This window comes from Anopheles maculipalpis, chromosome 3RL, assembly GCF_943734695.1.
Source record: "Anopheles maculipalpis chromosome 3RL, idAnoMacuDA_375_x, whole genome shotgun sequence".
Lineage (NCBI taxonomy): Eukaryota > Metazoa > Arthropoda > Insecta > Diptera > Culicidae > Anopheles > Anopheles maculipalpis.
This window is the reverse complement of record NC_064872.1, coordinates 82,860,882-82,879,220: the sequence shown is the minus strand read 5'-3', so window position 1 is coordinate 82,879,220 and position 18,339 is coordinate 82,860,882. Positions and strand designations below refer to the sequence as shown.

At 38.0% G+C, this 18,339-nt stretch overlaps 4 protein-coding genes across 8 annotated transcripts in view; 2 read left to right on the top strand and 2 right to left on the bottom strand.

Moving 5' to 3' along the window:
* Positions 1-12,708, top strand: part of LOC126562812 (uncharacterized) — a 68,989-nt gene extending 56,281 nt beyond the window's left edge. Inside the window, exon 5 of one of the 5 annotated variants that reach the window (XM_050219396.1) lies at positions 12,695-12,708. The gene's annotated coding sequence lies outside the window, so the exon portion shown is untranslated. Of the gene's footprint in view, positions 1-925; positions 940-5,055; positions 5,070-6,928; positions 6,943-10,821; positions 10,836-12,694 lie in introns of those variants that run through there. The other 4 variants (XM_050219397.1, XM_050219398.1, XM_050219399.1 and 1 more) reach the window with 4 other exon arrangements.
* On the top strand, positions 617-18,155 carry LOC126561063 (uncharacterized). Its single transcript, XM_050217011.1, has 3 exons — positions 617-941; positions 12,321-12,544; positions 17,787-18,155. The coding sequence occupies exons 1-3, from the start codon at positions 620-622 to the stop codon at positions 18,153-18,155; spliced, it is 915 nt and encodes a 304-aa protein (XP_050072968.1). The 5' UTR covers positions 617-619.
* On the bottom strand, positions 4,699-5,085 carry LOC126563303 (cuticle protein 19-like). Its single transcript, XM_050219934.1, has one exon. The coding sequence runs from the start codon at positions 5,083-5,085 to the stop codon at positions 4,699-4,701; it is 387 nt and encodes a 128-aa protein (XP_050075891.1).
* Positions 10,465-10,851, bottom strand: LOC126563305 (cuticle protein 19-like). The gene has a single exon (XM_050219935.1). The coding sequence runs from the start codon at positions 10,849-10,851 to the stop codon at positions 10,465-10,467; it is 387 nt and encodes a 128-aa protein (XP_050075892.1).
* Positions 18,156-18,339: the final 184 nt, after the last annotated feature.

Genomic DNA, 18,339 nt, shown 5'->3' with positions numbered 1-18,339 from the left:
ATAAGCCATTCCTTTGTTCGGCATATTACTAGCTTACAATATTTTGTATTGAAAGTATCAGTTGTAAATCGTGAATTGTGATGGCTATTCTCAATCATTAGACTCGATCATGTCTCGGTCTCTTAAATCCATTTCACAAATTTTTCCAAAGGACTTGATCTGTCATTAGTTGTGCCTTATACCTTCAAAAACATCATACTCGTATTTCAATCATTAATTTAAATAATATCTACGAACAAAACCAATATTAACATGAAAAAAACATCACGTCAAATTATGAATATAAAACAGAATAGCATCAAGGACCATGATACGGTACAATCACTACCGAGTAAACTAATTGTTAATGCAAACTCAGAAAATACTTAAAGCAGAGAAAAATGCAAAACAAAAAAATCCTTCTGTGTAGATACATCGGTGGCTACAAGCGATTGAGGATCATTACAACTACATACATGAAAACACAATGAAAAGCATATAAATCTATTTCGAAGGATAACCTTCATGAAATCTGTTTCATTTATTGAAAAAATCATAAGAACTACTGCTTCTCAATCGTATATGTTGTTCAATGATGATGCTGGTACAGATTTCCGTTAGCATAGCTGTTGGCATGTCCATGACCGTGTCCACCGTACGAGTGTCCAGCCTCATGGTGTCCATAGACTTCCGGGTGATGGGCATGACCCACTCGCTTCACATGAGCCTGGAAGCCGTTGTGCTTGTCGGACGAGTACTCCACAACACGTTCAGTTCCGTCGGCTTCATGCAGGGTGTACGCTCCCTTGACGACATCTCCATCCCGATGTTCCCACTGGCTCTTGTGGTCTCCGGTGTGAGGATCCTTCACTCCATACTCGAACTTGTAGCTGGGATGCGAATGATAGTCCTCGTGCTCGTAAGCTGCAACGGCGACGGCCAGAAGGGCGAGGGCGGCAATGGTAATCTTCATCATTTTGGAAGGTTCTTTGGTTTGTTAGTTGGTTGAATGTAGATTGAGCTGTGGCTGGCGATTGACTGATGCCGTTTGGTTTGAGTATGCCGTCTTAAATATGCTTTGAATGGAGTAGGGTAGGAATGCATGCGTGCCTTTCATTGAATTATGTTACAAGCTGGCAAGTTACAAGCTGTCCTTGCAGGTGGGCGTGGAAATGGAAGGAAATGCACGACATAAGAAATGAAATTCACATTTGCTTCTATTGATCATTTCTTAATGTGATGTGAGCCTTACTGACATTTCAGCAAATCAGACATGTCTTGTTTTGTTTACTCAAGTTAATTTTGATAGTTGATTCATATGGCTTACGTTTATTTGAAAGATTAAAAAGTTATTGTAGATAATTGTGCTGGAGTATATAGTTTACAAAAACCTCTTCTTCTTAGTCTACTCAGGATTGAGCACGTCGCTTAGACTTGGTCAGGTCGCTGATCCGTTTCCAGGAAACTCGGTCCTCAGTTTCCTCGATTGCAGTCCTCCATCCACGGCTGCATCCGATCTTCGACAGGTTATACTCCACTTGATCCAGCCAACGAGCTCGCTGTGCTCCTCTACGCTTCGTAATTTTTCTCAAAACGGCTGAAAACCGTCACAATTAAATAAAATAAATAATTATTTTAAACTCAGTCATAATTTACTATCAAAAAAAGATAAATTATAAAATTAAATATTTCAAACTTTGACATTGATGTTCGTTTAAATTAAAAAGTTTAAAAATGTTTAAGAGCCATTCAGAAAATAAATTAATGAATGGGAGTGTAAGATCTAAAGGATAAAAGAAAATTGAAGTTTTTAAAAGAAAACAATAACAACATAACAAAGGTTCTGTAAAATTGAATAGTGAACTCTACAAAAAAGAAAAAAAGAGGAAATATGGAACAGGATGTTTAAAGTGTACGATAGTGTCGTAAAACTATCGCTAAAATATCGTAAAGATAATTCCGTCGATCTCAAACCTTTGTTAAGGTAAGAGGTGGGACTAATCATTATCTAAACAAATAAGAATACATAAACTCCAACGTATACTCCTGTTTTATAGTTTACTATATGTTCTTTTTAAAAGAAGCGGCTCAACCGTGTATTGGTTTCCAATTTCTGGCATCTTTCGATTTAATTTTAGTCGTAATTAGAAGGCCAGTCCTTCGTACGGTGAGGTGGCCCGAATGATCCATGATACCCATCATTGCGTTGTGATTACTATTAAATCCTGTTAACCTGTAGCCGTGAGACGCAAAAGACGTTGTTTGAATTGATGCTTAATTTGACTTGTTACATTTATGTAAATAAAAAGTCGTTGTTCGTTGATTAACTGCATTCTAACATGATTTAAACTTTCGCTCAATTTTCTTTCACTTGCAAAGTAAAAAGTGTAGAGCAATAAAATTGTCATTAAGAGGCATTGAAACGGAAAAATGCCATAAGGATCTCATTAAAGGCCTCGTTTGAATAAACAAACTATTTAACATCATATGAAAAATGTAGAATATGCGTTTCATTTGTCAATTCATAAAAGACTTTGATTTATTCGTTTTCAAAAAGCAGGAACTTTTTTTAATCCTTCACAGAAGATTAATCAATGATGATACTGATGGAGGTTTCCGTTGGCGTAGCTGCTGGCATGTCCATGACCATGTCCACCGTACGAGTGTCCAGCCTCATGGTGTCCATAGACTTCCGGGTGATGGGCATGACCCACTCGCTTCACATGAGCCTGGAAGCCGTTGTGCTTGTCGGACGAGTACTCCACAACACGTTTAGTTCCGTCGGCTTCATGCAGAGTGTACGCTCCCTTGACGACATCTCCATCCCGATGTTCCCACTGGCTCTTGTGGTCTCCGGTGTGAGGATCCTTCACTCCATACTCGAACTTGTAGCTGGGATGCGAATGATAGTCCTCGTGCTCGTAAGCTGCAACGGCGACGGCCAGGAGGGCAAGGGTGGCAATGGTGATTTTCATCATTTTGGAAGGTTCTTTGGTTTGTTAGTTGGTTGAATGTAGATTGAGCTGCGGCTGGCGATTGACTGATGCCGCTTGGTTTGAGTATGCGGTCTTAAATATGCTTTGAATGGAGTAGGGTAGGAATGCATTCGTGCCTTTCATTGAATTATGTTACGAGCTGGCAAGTTACAAGCTGACCTTGCAGGTGGGCGTGGACATGCAAAGGAAAATAATGGAAGGAAATGCAAGAAATATGAAATGAAAATTTACTATTGAACTGACATTGCCAATGATCTCTTAACAAAAATTTAGTACAGTTTTAGAAAAGGATTGGATATTTTATGTCCATAGTATTAAGATCATTCCTTCAATGCGTCTTCCTTGCTTAGGGGATGTCACCCTAGCTATGCTCATCTTCTCTGTATCATTTTAATTGCAGTGTAAGTGCAGATGCAAGAAATATTGTTGATTATGTTTACGTTCATCAAATTAGATCAAAGCAAAGCGAGCATTAAGCAACTATTTGCCCTTAATCAAGGTAAAAGCAATGTGGTGAAGAGCCTTCATCAAAATATAAACAGTTTTTCCTGTTCTTTTTCTTCTTCTTCTTGGTTAAACGACCTTAGAAGGTCACGCCAGCCATTGAATGGCTTACTAGACCTTCCGATACCACGTATTTGGATAGTCAGTCCTCATTGCGAGGGAACGGTCCGGATGGGATGGTTCAGTTATGAATATAATTTAAATTGTAACATACAAATCTAAAAAAATGGATTCAAAAAAATTGACTAAATTATACCGAATTACACTAACAACAACAAAAATAGCTTTAAATTGTGACCTTAAACAATAACAGAAAACATATTAATTTTAGATGCTTCGTGTTAACGCTAAACTATATGTATATGCTCATTTCACCATGAATTAGCATGAATAAAAGCTTCACATTCTCTATAAACGTCAAGGATTACCATTATTAGAGTAAGGTTTGTTTGAAGATGTTTGTTTATAAATCGTCAGACATGCTTGGAACTTAGAAAACAATGAAAACATCATTGCAGCATTATTTTTGTATTTATACAGTAAAATTTATATAGTTTACTAAAGAAATTGGACTCGTTTACACAGTATTTAACGCTCTCTCAAATTTATTTTAAGTATGTTAAAGGGTTTTCTGAATTCGAAGTTGCAGAAGTTTCAGAAAAGAATATTCCAATTAGTTATATTATTTCGTAGAGAATGACATTCCACCATCCATTATAACTTTTTAAAAACAATCATAAAAAGACTAGTATTTTATGGTGTAACAATTATTTACTCGATCATTGACATAACGGTGGTAAGCCGTGAGGACATAATATCAATAAATTCAATCGATAAATCTAGATTCTCAATTAAATAATGCAGAAAACGTAAACTGTAACAATGAGAAGTAAGAACAAAAAATTCTATATTTAAAGCAAGTCCTACGGGAAATCAAAGTGAATTTAAAAATTTTATCTTTACGATGGTAGATCCTGCAATAAAAAGAAAATTTTAGCATTTTCTATTTATTATTTTTTTAAATTCCCTAAGAACGCCCTGTACGTATTGCTGTACCATTGAACCATTGTACCATTTGCAATAAAACAAACTTTTCCATAGTTAAAGGCATTCTATTGCTTTCATACTAAAACAGCACAAATTTTAATCTTCAGGAAATATTTTTATTTCATTTTAAAAAAAAAAGCAGGAACTAGCAAGGAACATTCAAACATGACTTTCAGTGATGATGCTGATACAAGTTGCCGTTGGCATAGCTGCTGGCATGTCCATGACCGTGTCCACCGTACGAGTGTCCAGCCTCATGGTGTCCATAGACTTCCGGGTGATGGGCATGACCCACTCGCTTCACATGAGCCTGGAAGCCGTTGTGCTTGTCGGACGAGTACTCCACAACACGTTCAGTTCCGTCGGCTTCATGCAGAGTGTACGCTCCCTTGACGACATCTCCATCGCGATGTTCCCACTGGCTCTTGTGGTCTCCGGTGTGAGGATCCTTCACTCCATACTCGAACTTGTAGCTGGGATGCGAATGATAGTCCTCGTGCTCGTAAGCTGCAACGGCGACGGCCAGAAGGGCGAGGGCGGCAATGGTGATTTTCATCATGTTTTTGATTATTTTAGCTGAGCGCTTTACACAGAATGTATCTATTAGGTTCAGACTTTACCGAGAAACTGTTGCTGTTTAGTGAAGCCAGCAGTTCTTAAATACCACCCACGGCACTCACGAAACTTGGTCACTCTTACTAAACCACTGGTTTCGTGACGCAACGCAATACGCACAGCCTTGCATAGAATTAACACGAAATCAACCAAAAACCACGCGTGCCTACGAGCTGCTGGTGTTGGTTGCAGACCTACTCTTTTCCTGCAGCAACATTTGGCGCTTACTTTCTGATTTTCATTCCGTGTTTCGGTATAGGATCATTTATTGGTTTGCTCACCATTAATTCGCTACCCGTGCACGTATCTCGAATCAGTTATAACTGCAGTGTTTCGTCAATTTCCAAGCAACTTTACATGCGATTAAACTATACTAAACAAATGAACTATCAATGGATTTGGTAGGTGAAGGGAGGGTATTTCCTCATAATAGAGGTACGTAAGTATAAAACAGCCAGAATATTGTGCTTGTGTGTAAGAATGCCCCAAAAGCAATGCTTATTCGGTATTATTTCACATAATCCCATTGTGTCATAAGTAAAACATAAAGAAAATCAAGCAAATGTCGCAAGCGAAACCTTTGTTTCCATAGAAAGATATGTAATGCCAATAAACTGTACTAAGAAAAGCTAGTCAACTTCAACAGAGAAACAGACCATGTGCAACAATTTATTTTAAATTAAAGTTTGAATTAAAAATAGTCAACCATCCATGCGTTCTAACATGTAATGACAAGTTCAAGTCTTATAAAAATGGGCATCTCAGATGCAGAAGACAATAACAGTCTTGGCCTCCAGAAGATCATGGTGATGAAGATGGCATGTCCTGCGCCCCGGACATGTCCCGGTTTCCCCGTAGTAAAGACTGACTATTCAGCTATGTGATTTCGATTAATGTGGCTTGATATTGGATGACCGGCATAAGCAGATCGTTAAGCTTAAAAGAAGGTATGGGAATGCAACAAAAGGAGTCAGAATACAGTATGAACTCATCCTCATACTTTATTTGACTTAAATTTGCATTACGGAAATTTAGTTTGAATTTTATCGAAAGAAATAAAAATTGAATGCTCCAACCAAGCTATGTTTCTTAAGTGCAAGCGTCCATATTTTATTCACGCAATAATCAAATGAGTTGCACATTTATTTATAATTAATAATGACGGTCTAGTGCCGTATTGTCAACACCGCCTGTGTTGAGTAAAAAATGAGTTGCACATTTTGAGCAAATTATAATAACAAAAAATATTTAAAAAATAGTATTACATACAAATAACTAAGAACAGATTCACACCCAAACAGCTGTGCAGAAAAAGAGCAATTTTGATCAAGACAACAAGCGAAACAACGTCTTTTCAAAATGAAAACTTTGAACACTTTTATTATTCTTCTAAAAAACTGCATTTTGTATCAGTCACCCAAAACTTCTTCTCAGTGATGATGCTGGAAAAGATTTCCGTTAGCATAGCTGCTGGCATGTCCATGACCGTGTCCACCGTACGAGTGTCCAGCCTCATGGTGTCCATAGACTTCCGGGTGATGGGCATGACCCACTCGCTTCACATGAGCCTGGAAGCCGTTGTGCTTGTCGGACGAGTACTCCACAACACGTTCAGTTCCGTCGGCTTCATGCAGAGTGTATGCTCCCTTGACGACATCTCCATCGCGATGTTCCCACTGGCTCTTGTGGTCTCCGGTGTGAGGATCCTTCACTCCATACTCGAACTTGTAACTGGGATGCGAATGGTAGTCCTCGTGCTCGTAAGCTGCAACGGCGACGGCCAAGAGGGCGAGGGCGGCAATGGTGATCTTCATCATTTTGGAAGGTTCTTTGGTTTGTTAGTTGGTTGGATGTAGATTGAGCTGCTACTGGCGATTGACTGATGCCGTTTGGTTTGAGTATGAGGTCTTAAATATGCTTGGAATGAGGTCTTAAACATGGATGGAGTAGGGCACGAATGCGTGCATGTTTTTCTTTTGAGCATAAGTTACTTGGATAACAAACTTTAAGCTGACCTTGCGGATGGGCGTGGAAATGGAAGGATGTGTTCGACACACTGATTTAAACTAGGACAGTGAACTTTCAATCCTAAGAGTATGAACAAAATGTAAAAAAGGAAATGTTTTACAACAGTTCCATCTATGCTTTGTAGAACATATACAGTGTGCATAAATCTAATTAATCTACAATTAAAAAGATAACAATACGGCGTAGAGTCGTCGTACGAAGTTAAATACATACATAAATATAATATAAAACATTATAAAAGATTTCTGTTTAGCATAAATTTATTCTTTTGTATCTCGACGTGACATGTAACTTATATTAAATTGATCATGAACAATTTACCGATATAGCATCTGTTTTGACCGATAGCAAACATAACTATGTTTACCAACGTCACGACTAACGCTTAAAATAATTGTTGAAGAATGTTGAGGAGAAAATTCATTGTTTTTACAGATATATCTCATTGGAGCTTGCATTATTAATAATGACAATATTTTAAACAAAAATCTCATAATAAACATAAGCACATTTAAGATCAGTTAAAATTCTGCCATACTTGCAAGGATCAAATTTGCATATTTGAGTTTTATGACGATAAAATAAAACTAAATATTTCTTAACTTTTTAACAATACAGCGCAAGCCGTCATACTTAAAATAAATAAAAATTTCGAAATATTGTTCTAACAACAAATCAAGAATAGATTTTTGTGAAACATTTTATGCTTGATTATTTGAAATATATTTATTTGAGTTTATGCATGATTGTAAGATCAAGCTAACAATAGCACGAACACATTAAACCATTGATTTACCTTACACCCAAAATAGCAAATCACATTCTAACAAAATACGACTATAAAACGTAAAAACAATGACAACATGGAATCTAGCATCAACAATTTGAGTCATAGTACTAAACCTTAATAAATGATAACAGAAACAAGAAGTACTTCCTTAAATTGACACTACGGTACTGGACCGTCATATTTAATTATTTAAAAAATAAAAAAGTACTTCCTTTAAACCCAACTCCTTTCGATCAGCAACGATCCATCGGCAAAGATTCACAAGGGAAAATAAATCATAAAATATTTTATACGACTGTTGTTGCTTGTAAAGTTTTCACTCCAATATTATGATCAAATAGATAAAAAATATTTCAAGTCGTGAAAATTATCGAAATGAAAGTCACCAATTAACCAAATAATTAAACTCAGAATCGTTAAGTTTTTTTTCCTTCTGCTTCAGCATTATTATATTATTTATTTCAAAATCGTAAGAACTGCTACCAATCGATCATTGAAACAACTCAATGATGATGCTGGAAAAGGTTTCCGTTGGCGTAGCTGCTGGCATGTCCATGACCATGTCCACCGTACGAGTGTCCAGCCTCATGGTGTCCATAAACTTCCGGGTGATGGGCATGACCCACTCGCTTCACATGAGCCTGGAAGCCGTTGTGCTTGTCGGACGAGTACTCCACAACACGTTCAGTTCCGTCGGCTTCATGCAGAGTGTATGCTCCCTTGACGACATCTCCATCGCGATGTTCCCACTGGCTCTTGTGGTCTCCGGTGTGAGGATCCTTCACTCCATACTCGAACTTGTAGCTGGGATGCGAATGATAGTCCTCGTGCTCGTAAGCTGCAACGGCGACGGCCAGAATGGCGAGGGCGGCAATCGTGATCTTCATCATTTTGGAAGGTTCTTTGGTTTGTTAGTTGGTTGGATGTAGATTGAGCTGCTACTGGCGATTGACTGATGCCGTTTGGTTTGAGTATGAGGTCTTAAATATGCTTGGAATGAGGTCTAAAACATGGATGGAGTAGGGCACGAATGCGTGCATGTTTTTCTTTTGAGCATAAGTTACTTGGATAACAAACTATAAGCTGAACTTGCGGATGGGCGTGGAAATGGAAGGATATGTTCGACACACTCATTCAAACTAGGACAATAAACAAACAGTCCTAAAAAATTGACCAAAACATAAAAAGAGCAAATGTTTTACAACAGTTACACCTGGGTTTTGAAGAACAAATACGGTTTTATTGAAGACAATTTGTATTAATTGAAGTAATCTTCAATATTATTTCGTTTAAAAATAGTAAATAGTTAAGATTTAAACTAAAAAAAATAGTTGGTCATGAAAATCATGCCGAAACACAGTCTTTTTCGACAGATCGCAAGCATAGCTTTGTTTAACATTATGATAACTTTCGGTTACAATAATTATTCAGGAGTAAAAGCTCACCTAATAATTTGAGAATGACTGCTCTAAGCCGTATTGTCCAGGAATTCAAATGAATATTTTTTAACAAAAAATCTCAATGGATGCAGCGAACAATAAATAATGTTAGCAAAATTTAAGATAATAATCTTATAATAAACATTAGAACATTAAAGACCAATCAAAATATTGCCATACCCGCTAGGATAAAATTTAAATATTCGAGTTTTATGATGATAAAATAAGACTAAATATTTCTAACCTTTTTTCCAGCAACAAATCGTGGAATAGATTTTTATGAAACAAATTATGCTTGAATATTTAAAATAAATTTATTTCAGATTATGCCGATTATTGTCCGATCGAACGTACACTTGCATGAACACATTAAACCATTGATTTATTTATTTTTTTATTTACAATCTATCTCTACAATCTATCTATTATGACGGTCCAGTGCCGTATTGTCAAACCATTGATTTACCTAACACCCAAAAATCTCATTCTAACAAAATATCAAAAAAAAAATCTTAAATAGAATGATACCATGGAAACTAGCATCGATCTTGTATGTGACAACAAGAGGTACGGGAATGAAACCACCACATAGAGTCATAGAACTAAACATTGATAAACTAAAAATAGAAACAAAACGCACTTCATTCAGGCCCAACTTCAACAAAGATTGACAGGGTAATATAATTCATAAAAGCTCTTATACGACTGCTTTTCTTAGTAAAGCTTTTACTCCTAAGCCATGATAAAACAAAACAAACATTTTTCGAACCGTGCAACCGAGTATGACCGGAATAAGGCAAGGAATAAGGAGGAAATGCCTTATAAATATGGTTATAGAATTTGTTCAACACAAGCGGTGTTGACAATACGGCACTGGACCGTCATAATTAATTATAAATAAATAAATAAAATATTTCGAACCGTGAAAATTAACGAAAGAAAAATCACCAATTTAGAACGCAATCAAACTCGCAATCGTTAAAGTTATTTTTCCTTCTGCTTCAGCATTATTATTTTATTAACTTCAAAACCATAAGAACTACTACCAATCAATCATTGAAACAACTCAATGATGATGCTGGAAAAGATTTCCGTTGGCATAGCTGCTGGCATGTCCATGACCGTGTCCACCGTACGAGTGTCCAGCCTCATGGTGTCCATAGACTTCCGGGTGATGGGCATGACCCACTCGCTTCACATGAGCCTGGAAGCCGTTGTGCTTGTCGGACGAGTACTCCACAACACGTTCAGTTCCGTCGGCTTCATGCAGAGTGTACGCTCCCTTGACGACATCTCCATCGCGATGTTCCCACTGGCTCTTGTGGTCTCCGGTGTGAGGATCCTTCACTCCATACTCGAACTTGTAGCTGGGATGCGAATGATAGTCCTCGTGCTCGTAAGCTGCAACGGCGACGGCCAGAAGGGCGAGGGCGGCAATGGTGATTTTCATCATGTTTTTGATTATTTTAGCTGAGCGCTTTACACAGAATGTATCTATTAGGTTCAGACTTTACCGAGAAACTGTTGCTGTTTAGTGAAGCCAGCAGTTCTTAAATACCACCCACGGCACTCACGAAACTTGGTCACTCTTACTAAACCACTGGTTTCGTGACGCAACGCAATACGCACAGCCTTGCATAGAATTAACACGAAATCAACCAAAAACCACGCGTGCCTACGAGCTGCTGGTGTTGGTTGCAGACCTACTCTTTTCCTGCAGCAACATTTGGCGCTTACTTTCTGATTTTCATTCCGTGTTTCGGTATAGGATCATTTATTGGTTTGCTCACCATTAATTCGCTACCCGTGCACGTATCTCGAATCAGTTATAACTGCAGTGTTTCGTCAATTTCCAAGCAACTTTACATGCGATTAAACTATACTAAACAAATGAACTATCAATGGATTTGGTAGGTGAAGGGAGGGTATTTCCTCATAATAGAGGTACGTAAGTATAAAACAGCCAGAATATTGTGCTTGTGTGTAAGAATGCCCCAAAAGCAATGCTTATTCGGTATTATTTCACATAATCCCATTGTGTCATAAGTAAAACATAAAGAAAATCAAGCAAATGTCGCAAGCGAAACCTTTGTTTCCATAGAAAGATATGTAATGCCAATAAACTGTACTAAGAAAAGCTAGTCAACTTCAACAGAGAAACAGACCATGTGCAACAATTTATTTTAAATTAAAGTTTGAATTAAAAATAGTCAACCATCCATGCGTTCTAACATGTAATGACAAGTTCAAGTCTTATAAAAATGGGCATCTCAGATGCAGAAGACAATAACAGTCTTGGCCTCCAGAAGATCATGGTGATGAAGATGGCATGTCCTGCGCCCCGGACATGTCCCGGTTTCCCCGTAGTAAAGACTGACTATTCAGCTATGTGATTTCGATTAATGTGGCTTGATATTGGATGACCGGCATAAGCAGATCGTTAAGCTTAAAAGAAGGTATGGGAATGCAACAAAAGGAGTCAGAATACAGTATGAACTCATCCTCATACTTTATTTGACTTAAATTTGCATTACGGAAATTTAGTTTGAATTTTATCGAAAGAAATAAAAATTGAATGCTCCAACCAAGCTATGTTTCTTAAGTGCAAGCGTCCATATTTTATTCACGCAATAATCAAATGAGTTGCACATTTATTTATAATTAATAATGACGGTCTAGTGCCGTATTGTCAACACCGCCTGTGTTGAGTAAAAAATGAGTTGCACATTTTGAGCAAATTATAATAACAAAAAATATTTAAAAAATAGTATTACATACAAATAACTAAGAACAGATTCACACCCAAACAGCTGTGCAGAAAAAGAGCAATTTTGATCAAGACAACAAGCGAAACAACGTCTTTTCAAAATGAAAACTTTGAACACTTTTATTATTCTTCTAAAAAACTGCATTTTGTATCAGTCACCCAAAACTTCTTCTCAGTGATGATGCTGGAAAAGATTTCCGTTAGCATAGCTGCTGGCATGTCCATGACCGTGTCCACCGTACGAGTGTCCAGCCTCATGGTGTCCATAGACTTCCGGGTGATGGGCATGACCCACTCGCTTCACATGAGCCTGGAAGCCGTTGTGCTTGTCGGACGAGTACTCCACAACACGTTCAGTTCCGTCGGCTTCATGCAGAGTGTATGCTCCCTTGACGACATCTCCATCGCGATGTTCCCACTGGCTCTTGTGGTCTCCGGTGTGAGGATCCTTCACTCCATACTCGAACTTGTAACTGGGATGCGAATGGTAGTCCTCGTGCTCGTAAGCTGCAACGGCGACGGCCAAGAGGGCGAGGGCGGCAATGGTGATCTTCATCATTTTGGAAGGTTCTTTGGTTTGTTAGTTGGTTGGATGTAGATTGAGCTGCTACTGGCGATTGACTGATGCCGTTTGGTTTGAGTATGAGGTCTTAAATATGCTTGGAATGAGGTCTTAAACATGGATGGAGTAGGGCACGAATGCGTGCATGTTTTTCTTTTGAGCATAAGTTACTTGGATAACAAACTTTAAGCTGACCTTGCGGATGGGCGTGGAAATGGAAGGATGTGTTCGACACACTGATTTAAACTAGGACAGTGAACTTTCAATCCTAAGAGTATGAACAAAATGTAAAAAAGGAAATGTTTTACAACAGTTCCATCTATGCTTTGTAGAACATATACAGTGTGCATAAATCTAATTAATCTACAATTAAAAAGATAACAATACGGCGTAGAGTCGTCGTACGAAGTTAAATACATACATAAATATAATATAAAACATTATAAAAGATTTCTGTTTAGCATAAATTTATTCTTTTGTATCTCGACGTGACATGTAACTTATATTAAATTGATCATGAACAATTTACCGATATAGCATCTGTTTTGACCGATAGCAAACATAACTATGTTTACCAACGTCACGACTAACGCTTAAAATAATTGTTGAAGAATGTTGAGGAGAAAATTCATTGTTTTTACAGATATATCTCATTGGAGCTTGCATTATTAATAATGACAATATTTTAAACAAAAATCTCATAATAAACATAAGCACATTTAAGATCAGTTAAAATTCTGCCATACTTGCAAGGATCAAATTTGCATATTTGAGTTTTATGACGATAAAATAAAACTAAATATTTCTTAACTTTTTAACAATACAGCGCAAGCCGTCATACTTAAAATAAATAAAAATTTCGAAATATTGTTCTAACAACAAATCAAGAATAGATTTTTGTGAAACATTTTATGCTTGATTATTTGAAATATATTTATTTGAGTTTATGCATGATTGTAAGATCAAGCTAACAATAGCACGAACACATTAAACCATTGATTTACCTTACACCCAAAATAGCAAATCACATTCTAACAAAATACGACTATAAAACGTAAAAACAATGACAACATGGAATCTAGCATCAACAATTTGAGTCATAGTACTAAACCTTAATAAATGATAATAGAAACAAGAAGTACTTCCTTAAATTGACACTACGGTACTGGACCGTCATATTTAATTATTTAAAAAATAAAAAAGTACTTCCTTTAAACCCAACTCCTTTCGATCAGCAACGATCCATCGGCAAAGATTCACAAGGGAAAATAAATCATAAAATATTTTATACGACTGTTGTTGCTTGTAAAGTTTTCACTCCAATATTATGATCAAATAGATAAAAAATATTTCAAGTCGTGAAAATTATCGAAATGAAAGTCACCAATTAACCAAATAATTAAACTCAGAATCGTTAAGTTTTTTTTCCTTCTGCTTCAGCATTATTATATTATTTATTTCAAAATCGTAAGAACTGCTACCAATCGATCATTGAAACAACTCAATGATGATGCTGGAAAAGGTTTCCGTTGGCGTAGCTGCTGGCATGTCCATGACCATGTCCACCGTACGAGTGTCCAGCCTCATGGTGTCCATAAACTTCCGGGTGATGGGCATGACCCACTCGCTTCACATGAGCCTGGAAGCCGTTGTGCTTGTCGGACGAGTACTCCACAACACGTTCAGTTCCGTCGGCTTCATGCAGAGTGTATGCTCCCTTGACGACATCTCCATCGCGATGTTCCCACTGGCTCTTGTGGTCTCCGGTGTGAGGATCCTTCACTCCATACTCGAACTTGTAGCTGGGATGCGAATGATAGTCCTCGTGCTCGTAAGCTGCAACGGCGACGGCCAGAATGGCGAGGGCGGCAATCGTGATCTTCATCATTTTGGAAGGTTCTTTGGTTTGTTAGTTGGTTGGATGTAGATTGAGCTGCTACTGGCGATTGACTGATGCCGTTTGGTTTGAGTATGAGGTCTTAAATATGCTTGGAATGAGGTCTAAAACATGGATGGAGTAGGGCACGAATGCGTGCATGTTTTTCTTTTGAGCATAAGTTACTTGGATAACAAACTATAAGCTGAACTTGCGGATGGGCGTGGAAATGGAAGGATATGTTCGACACACTCATTCAAACTAGGACAATAAACAAACAGTCCTAAAAAATTGACCAAAACATAAAAAGAGCAAATGTTTTACAACAGTTACACCTGGGTTTTGAAGAACAAATACGGTTTTATTGAAGACAATTTGTATTAATTGAAGTAATCTTCAATATTATTTCGTTTAAAAATAGTAAATAGTTAAGATTTAAACTAAAAAAAATAGTTGGTCATGAAAATCATGCCGAAACACAGTCTTTTTCGACAGATCGCAAGCATAGCTTTGTTTAACATTATGATAACTTTCGGTTACAATAATTATTCAGGAGTAAAAGCTCACCTAATAATTTGAGAATGACTGCTCTAAGCCGTATTGTCCAGGAATTCAAATGAATATTTTTTAACAAAAAATCTCAATGGATGCAGCGAACAATAAATAATGTTAGCAAAATTTAAGATAATAATCTTATAATAAACATTAGAACATTAAAGACCAATCAAAATATTGCCATACCCGCTAGGATAAAATTTAAATATTCGAGTTTTATGATGATAAAATAAGACTAAATATTTCTAACCTTTTTTCCAGCAACAAATCGTGGAATAGATTTTTATGAAACAAATTATGCTTGAATATTTAAAATAAATTTATTTCAGATTATGCCGATTATTGTCCGATCGAACGTACACTTGCATGAACACATTAAACCATTGATTTATTTATTTTTTTATTTACAATCTATCTCTACAATCTATCTATTATGACGGTCCAGTGCCGTATTGTCAAACCATTGATTTACCTAACACCCAAAAATCTCATTCTAACAAAATATCAAAAAAAAAATCTTAAATAGAATGATACCATGGAAACTAGCATCGATCTTGTATGTGACAACAAGAGGTACGGGAATGAAACCACCACATAGAGTCATAGAACTAAACATTGATAAACTAAAAATAGAAACAAAACGCACTTCATTCAGGCCCAACTTCAACAAAGATTGACAGGGTAATATAATTCATAAAAGCTCTTATACGACTGCTTTTCTTAGTAAAGCTTTTACTCCTAAGCCATGATAAAACAAAACAAACATTTTTCGAACCGTGCAACCGAGTATGACCGGAATAAGGCAAGGAATAAGGAGGAAATGCCTTATAAATATGGTTATAGAATTTGTTCAACACAAGCGGTGTTGACAATACGGCACTGGACCGTCATAATTAATTATAAATAAATAAATAAAATATTTCGAACCGTGAAAATTAACGAAAGAAAAATCACCAATTTAGAACGCAATCAAACTCGCAATCGTTAAAGTTATTTTTCCTTCTGCTTCAGCATTATTATTTTATTAACTTCAAAACCATAAGAACTACTACCAATCAATCATTGAAACAACTCAATGATGATGCTGGAAAAGATTTCCGTTGGCATAGCTGCTGGCATGTCCATGACCGTGTCCACCGTACGAGTGTCCAGCCTCATGGTGTCCATAGACTTCCGGGTGATGGGCATGACCCACTCGCTTCACATGAGCCTGGAAGCCGTTGTGCTTGTCGGACGAGTACTCCACAACACGTTCAGTTCCGTCGGCTTCATGCAGAGTGTACGCTCCCTTGACGACATCTCCATCGCGATGTTCCCACTGGCTCTTGTGATCTCCGGTGTGAGGATCCTTCACTCCATACTCGAACTTGTAGCTGGGATGCGAATGGTAGTCATGATGATCGTATCCACCAGCAGCAACTACTGCTACCGCAACAACAAGGAAGATGAACTAGAATGCCGAGAAAAAGTAATGTTATTTTTCATTTTATTTTTCCTAACTTTGAAACGTACTTTGCAAAGCATGGCGATGTTTGTACGATGTTAGTTCTGATGGTGTACAACAAGATATGATGTTTGTAGTGATCATATCTTCCACCTTTATAGCATAGGCTCACAACCCAATCGCCGATGAACCCCTTCTGCCATAAATACGCGCAAACCTTCAGTACGATAGATGTTATTGCATTTTATTTTCAAACAGATCGTGTAAACATTACGTTCAGAAAAATCGAAAAACAGTGGCACGCGCCATAGACCATCTGACACCGAAAACAAAAACCTTAGCGAAACTTCTCCTACCTTGGAAACGCGATATACAATACACGTACATACACAACCGATCCGGGGCAGGTTGAGCCCTTGCCGTACACATGTTTTGATTTAACGGTCGGACAGGCAGCAATCTACCCATTTACCACCAATTCCTTCAAATCGAACTCACACTCACAGTTGGCACACGCTGGCCCCCGTATTTTCACATGTTCGTAATCCAACGGCCCGTTTTCGGACATACCACGAGCAGGAAGTGAGAGACCCAAAAATTGACCGTATGAAGTTTTAACTAATACCCTGCGTGGCTTATTTTCGCAAACCAATATTTTTCGCTCCAAACTGCAGCACCCGCTAGAGTGCGATTTGTGTTTTCCTACAGTTTCCCATTTATCGCTACTCAAATTCGCAAGACCCTTCGCAAACTACCCAAAAGCCGGTAAGCAAAATGCTCGACTAGACCGCTTGACTCTCTTGCTCGAGTAACCTTCCTCGGGCTCGTGCCGAATGTCCACATCGCCGGAGCAGGAAAGTGCAGCTAATTTAACGATTTCGTCACCCGTCATTGGGTGGGTGCGGTGAGTTTTCCCTCAAGCGCAGCCACCTGCTCGCAAAGAGGAAATTATCAACCACAATTCGGTTTTTGGGTGAGCGTAGCCGTATCTCAACAATGGTCAGCACGCGGGTATAAAACCACCGAGCGCGGGACAATTTGACATCAGTACTCGACTAGCGTTCGGTAGACACAGTTGCAGCTAAAGCATAAACCACCCTCAACAAAATGATCAAGGTAAGGTGATCGATACGAGACAAGGTTTGAAAGGAACAGTTAAGCTCAATACTTTACCAACTTTGCAGATTGCTCTGATTCTTGCCCTGGCTGTTGCCGTGTTTGGATATGGTCATGAACATCATGACTACCATTCGCATCCCAGCTACAAGTTCGAGTATGGAGTGAAGGATCCTCACACCGGAGATCACAAGAGCCAGTGGGAACATCGGGATGGAGATGTCGTCAAGGGAGCGTACACTCTGCATGAAGCCGACGGAACTGAACGTGTTGTGGAGTACTCGTCCGACAAGCACAACGGCTTCCAGGCTCATGTGAAGCGAGTGGGTCATGCCCATCACCCGGAAGTCTATGGACACCATGAGGCTGGACACTCGTACGGTGGACATGGTCATGGACATGCCAGCAGCTACGCCAAGCTTAATCAACATCATTAAGGAATCAGAGCATTGTGATCTTTTGTCATCCTCTTTAACTGCCACTGTGATCTTATCTGTGTAAATAAATTTCGTTTCATCATTTCTTCAAAACATTAACTATTTCGTATGTTTGGTATGATTATTTATTCCGAATCAACTTGATCTTCACTTATTGTACTGTTTTTACATTTCACAACAAGGT

Excerpts from the sequence above, each read along its gene's own strand:
- LOC126563305 (XM_050219935.1), bottom strand. The coding sequence starts at position 10,851 with ATGATGAAAATCACCATTGCCGCCCTCGCCCTTCTGGCCGTCGCCGTT.
- LOC126563303 (XM_050219934.1), bottom strand. The coding sequence starts at position 5,085 with ATGATGAAAATCACCATTGCCGCCCTCGCCCTTCTGGCCGTCGCCGTT.
- LOC126561063 (XM_050217011.1), top strand. The coding sequence starts at position 620 with ATGACCGTGTCCACCGTACGAGTGTCCAGCCTCATGGTGTCCATAGAC. Across the intron at positions 942-12,320 it reads GAAGGGCGAGGGCGGCAATG|TCACCCAAAACTTCTTCTCA; the intron begins GTAATCTTCATC and ends ATTTTGTATCAG. Across the intron at positions 12,545-17,786 it reads CCGTCGGCTTCATGCAGAGT|ATTGCTCTGATTCTTGCCCT; the intron begins GTATGCTCCCTT and ends CCAACTTTGCAG.